General features: G+C 33.4%; 1 protein-coding gene across 1 annotated transcript; it reads left to right on the top strand.

Annotated features, from left to right (window-relative positions):
* Positions 1-204: 204 nt before the first annotated feature.
* LOC111691981 lies at positions 205-4,161 on the top strand. The gene is made up of 3 exons (XM_023455560.1): positions 205-209; positions 347-597; positions 3,956-4,161. Exons 1-3 carry the CDS (start codon positions 205-207, stop codon positions 4,159-4,161), a joined length of 462 nt encoding a protein of 153 aa, XP_023311328.1.
* Positions 4,162-5,129: the final 968 nt, after the last annotated feature.

Genomic DNA, 5,129 nt, shown 5'->3' with positions numbered 1-5,129 from the left:
AGTCACTTGCTTTAATTTACCCCTTTATGCTTAAGTGCCCTGAATCAAATCCATTGAAAGTTTTGATCAAGACAATTGCACAATGAATCTTGCAGTAAACCTGGTGCTGATTTCAGCAGTCTTGTATAAGTGTCTTGTGCAAGATTTTGCTGCCCAGGGTCAAGATTGAGTTAATTGAGGTAATGTAACAATTCCCCTATTAACATGGAGTTAGGTTAGATTGGTTAGAATCATTACTTTTAGATATTTCCTTGTGGTATTATACATATAGTTTTTGAGATAGTTCTGCTGCATCTGCCATAAAGTTGTTGCGCGTATTTTGTTAAACTCGTCCATTTGTTTGCAGCAAAGTGTGTACTTTATTTATTCTGATCGATAACTCTTTCTTAACGTTAATTCATAATGGTGACCTGAGAGGAGCCGTGGCACAAGTTTTGAGTTCTTTAGAAGAAGTAAACGCTATATTTCGATCTACTGATTTCGACAGCGATGGATTTCCCGACAACATTGGATTTATCATTAAATATTTTGTGGTCCTGCAAACTGAAAGTAGTCCAATGAACCTATTACCGAAATATACAACGTCTGCGGTTGATGGTAATTATGGTTACTTTCAATATAAACAATCACATATATTGTTTTACAACGAAAAATTAAAGACCCTGTAACTTTGTTCAGAGCGAGTTTTACAAAATTTATGAGATAGAAATTTTTATTATGAGAAAGAAACACTGACGTCGTATTCACACTAAAATTTAACTCAATTTTGTTGAATTAAAATCTCGCTCTAAAAACGAGTTCTTTACAGAACCATCATAAAATATTACAAGCCACGTGACATTAATTTTATTTCCTTCACGTTGGCAATTGAATTTCGGCAAAATTAAAACAGTATAAGATCTGCAATTATCAATTATTCCTTGCAATATTCATCTGAAAGCAGTAATGAAATGACTACAAATGTTTTACATGATTTTTGAAGAACTAGAGTAATGCTTACCACCTAATAATCTATTCTATTATAATTTTTTGACTAAATGATTTTAACCAAGAATTTAATAAATAATTAACAAATAGGTATCACAGACAATATATATCTTTTCACTTAAGCTATATAGTCTGTGTAGACACTAATGTGTCTGTTGAACACAAATCCCTTTGACATATCTCTATTAAAAATAATTTTTATCACGCATTTTGAATTTTTAGGTTCAGAATATTTGGAAAATTTTTCGAAGTACACATTATTGACCGAAGTTTGTTTGGGAATAGCTTTTACAGGTCGCATATTTAAGAATAATGTATTAGGACTTAGTTACACTGCCGAACCAACGAATAAAAAGGCCTTTACATTTCGTTTTGGGGGTATTTGTGACAGGCCATTTGAAGATATGCCAGAAAGACACTCCAATGTGCTTGCTCTTATGGGAAGGCTCAAAAGTGGTAATTGTTGTTTATATTTTAGATTACAAGTATTAATGAAACAAAATTGGGTATGTCTTGTGTCACTACAACCACCAGTGGCGTGGTAGAGACGGGTAGTCAGTACCCTTTTTTAAATAGAATTTCTACGACCAACTTTTTTTTTAAACTTTCTGATATTTTTGACATCACTAATCAATATTAAACGAAAAGCTATTGAAAAATTGTTATACAATTAAAGGGTTCTGAGGAAATGATGAGAAACCCACACAAAAAATGACACAAAATTTTAATTGAACTGAAAAAGTAATAATTATTATATACCTATCCATAGAGACTTTGCTATGGCGTTATTTATTTGAAAACAGGCATTGAAAAACAAACTGTAACTACAGAACAATATATAGTCGTAAGCAGAAATTAAAGTAGATTCAAGGGGATTAATGTCGGGTAAACGTTGAAGTCATGATACAGGACCTCCTCCGCCTATCCGTTTTATTACTTACAATGGTACTGACAGTTATTTATTTGTGACTTACTAACAACTAAAGATCACCAAACAAGTCCATCGTTTACTAGATCTGTCTGAATCAACTACAATTTTGTGTAATTTTATGTGCACTTTATTTGCAAGAGCAGCTTTCCGTTTACAGTTAATCAGCGGTTTGAAAAATGTCATGAAACTTCAAAAACGAAATAGGAAAAAGGAACACTGACTACTACGCCACTGGTGGTTGTATGAATATGAATAGTTTGTAGGTCATTTTTAAAGAACATTGTCGCTACAAGACATATCTAATATGGTTGCGTTAGTTACTTATTTAGATATCACAAAAAAGGTTAAAAAAATGATATTCGACACTGTTGTCTCGGTTAGGAAATTATTGATGACTTCAATAAAATGAAGTTCAAAATGAAGTCTTCTATCAACTGTGATTCAATTCAATTAGTACGTTTAAAAAGAATACACCCTACATACAGGGTGTAACAAAAAATCACCATCAAACTTGAAGAGAGTATTCTATAGCATAAAACAAGAAAAAAATCTATAAACAATAAACATAGGTTTATAAACGCTTACAGTAATAATCTATTTAGCAGTATTGTATTCGCTCAAATATCCCAGGGCTGTTGCAAGTTTAATTGCAATTTGCCTCTATTCGGTGTCAACTATATTTGCATGAGCAAAATGCGCCCCATCATGGAGAAAACAATATTTTGTCGTACACTTAATGGTACATTTTTTAACAAAAGTGGTAGATCTTCAGTTAGAAATCATAAATATGATGCGCTGTTGTAACTACAAGTTTATCGAAAACCGATGGTGTCTTACTTTTGGATTTTGATCTGTCCAAATATGCCAGTTGATTTCGTCCATTGAAATATTTAGTTATTAAAACAGAAGTTTACACTGCTAGCACAATTTTGGATACAGTGACTGGTCTCGTAAAGTTCCCCACACTCGCATATGACATGCGTTGTGTGGTGAGGAACTTTTTTCAACCATACTAAGAATTTTTTTTACAGTATAGTTCGATATCGCCCAGAGTTTCTGCGCGTTTTAAATGAATCACTTGGCCAACACCAATAAACGTGCTGTAGTGTAATCATCTACATATCATCTACATGGGCGTAGCTAGGGGGGCAGGGGTGTGCAGGGCCCCAAGCAAAAATTGTAGCTACGCCCATGATCATCTATCGAACAGCTGCACGCGCATGACCTCTTCTGAGAAGCAAAAGGTAATGCGCAGCTTCTCCATACACTAACTTTAGTGTATACACACACTGACACTGACAACTTACTTTCTTTGTCAATAAAACAATGTCAAATTTTTGACACATATTTTATATGATTTTCTTTTGAATTAGTGTCTTAAACCATTCTGGGGCTTTCGTTTTGACAAAAAATAGTACCTATTAGCAACTAATATCAGTTCAGAGTAACTCTAAGTTGCTATTAGCTACTATAGCTACCATTTTTACCAAATCGAAAGGCCCTCTGACCTTCTCTAAAATTTTGTTTTGTGCTGTAGAATATTCCTTCCAACTTCCAAGTTTGATAATGATTTTTTGTAACAACTTGTATATACTTTACCGTATGTTTGCTGCTGTTTCTCCTTAATAATTAAACAAATTCAATTTCCGTTTAGGACATGCGATGCCCCAATTTCTTGTTAACTTTTGTGTGGCTCACGAACTTGGACATAGTTTTGGCAGTTACCATGATCTTTCTCAAGAATGTATGGGGCATCTTATGGAAGTATATACGCCAGTCGATATTACAAGAAAACATTTTACTTTCTCCAGTTGTAGTAAAAGATTAATCATGAAAACTGTAATAAGTAGAGGGCACTGCTTGCAGAATTATGAAAGTCCATTTTGTGGAAACGGTAATTATAAAAATTGGTGGTTTGTCCTTAAACAGTAGAACACCCTGTTTGTTAATTTAAATGTGCCTTTTGTATCATATATCTGTGTAAACTGCAATATCAAATTTACATTTTTAGTTTATCCCGATGTTTCATCATTTCAGGAATCATCGAGGGAAATGAAACCTGTGACTGTGGCACAACATGGGATTGCAAAATATTAGATCCGTGTTGTACTCCTAGAGATCGAGAAGACTCTTGCAACGTAAATAAACAAGTTGGAATCGACTGCCATCCCTCTCAAGGAATATGCTGCACTTTAAACTGCAGATATAAAAATCTGCTTAATCATAATCTGGTACATACATAATATGGTTTTATTTCTATAAAATGTAAAAGACTAATAAGTTTAGAGTTCGGGGCACGCGGTTAGTAACAGAGTCGTAATCAGTTCACTTTTTTACTTTCTCAATTTTTAATTGTTTACTAGACGTTGTTACACTTCTCTCTTTTCCTTGTTATGTTATGAGGTTTTCTCATGGCGTGAAATTAGGAGAGTTCATCTCTTAAACCAATTTGTCAGGTGGCAAGACGACACTTGAAATTCACCTTGGTTGTGGTTGTGTCAAACCATTGTTTATGTTTATATAGTTCTATAAATAAACAATGTTCAAACCAAAACAATGGTTGCATTCAGAAAATCATGTCGCACAGTGGTTGGAAATCCGAAAAAGCTGGACAAAAGTCCAAAAAGGTCATCACCAAAAGTGGGAACTTTATGTTTTTCAGGTCGCTAAAACTGAATTTGCAGTCAAAAATCTCAAATTCAAGACGGCTGACACAGAATCGCCGATATATCACGTTAATTTATTTAATCTTATTGAAATTTTGAGTGCTTCTGGTATTGGGGTCGCGTAAAGTACGAAAGGTAAATATGTCTGATATAAAGGCATGTATTTGGAATGAATTCATTATTTCGAACGAAACAACTTCTAAATACTATTGAAGCTTATCCTTGTTATAAAGATTATTCCAATTATTTAGCTTATTCCAATACATATAAGTCATTCGCATCGTCACATAACCGTCAGAGCATGAAAACATTATCACCATAGCTTCGGTTGAAAAGCTTTTCACATTTTCATCTATCTTGCACCTTTTTAAAAAATGTTGATCTAAAATGACGATTTGCGTTTCTAAATTTTCGTGAAATTTTCCTTTAAATAATCGAAAAATTTCTTTTTTCGTTCACGTAATTTTACTGGTGCCTGGTTCTGTCGAAAATGATAAATTATGAATTGAAAGATCTTAGATAAATTCATGTATACAACTTTTTTT

Source organism: Anoplophora glabripennis, unplaced genomic scaffold (assembly GCF_000390285.2).
Source record: "Anoplophora glabripennis isolate ALB-LARVAE unplaced genomic scaffold, Agla_2.0 scaffold775, whole genome shotgun sequence".
NCBI classification, from domain to species: Eukaryota; Metazoa; Arthropoda; class Insecta; order Coleoptera; family Cerambycidae; genus Anoplophora; species Anoplophora glabripennis.
Note: the sequence above shows the minus strand (reverse complement) of the source record. Positions and strands in the feature narration are given on the sequence as shown.

What these genes read in the sequence shown, in the direction of transcription:
- LOC111691981 (XM_023455560.1), top strand. An exon ending in TACAACGTCTGCGGTTGATG is followed by an intron (nt 598 to 3,955) that starts GTAATTATGGTT and finishes TCATCATTTCAG; the next exon opens with GAATCATCGAGGGAAATGAA.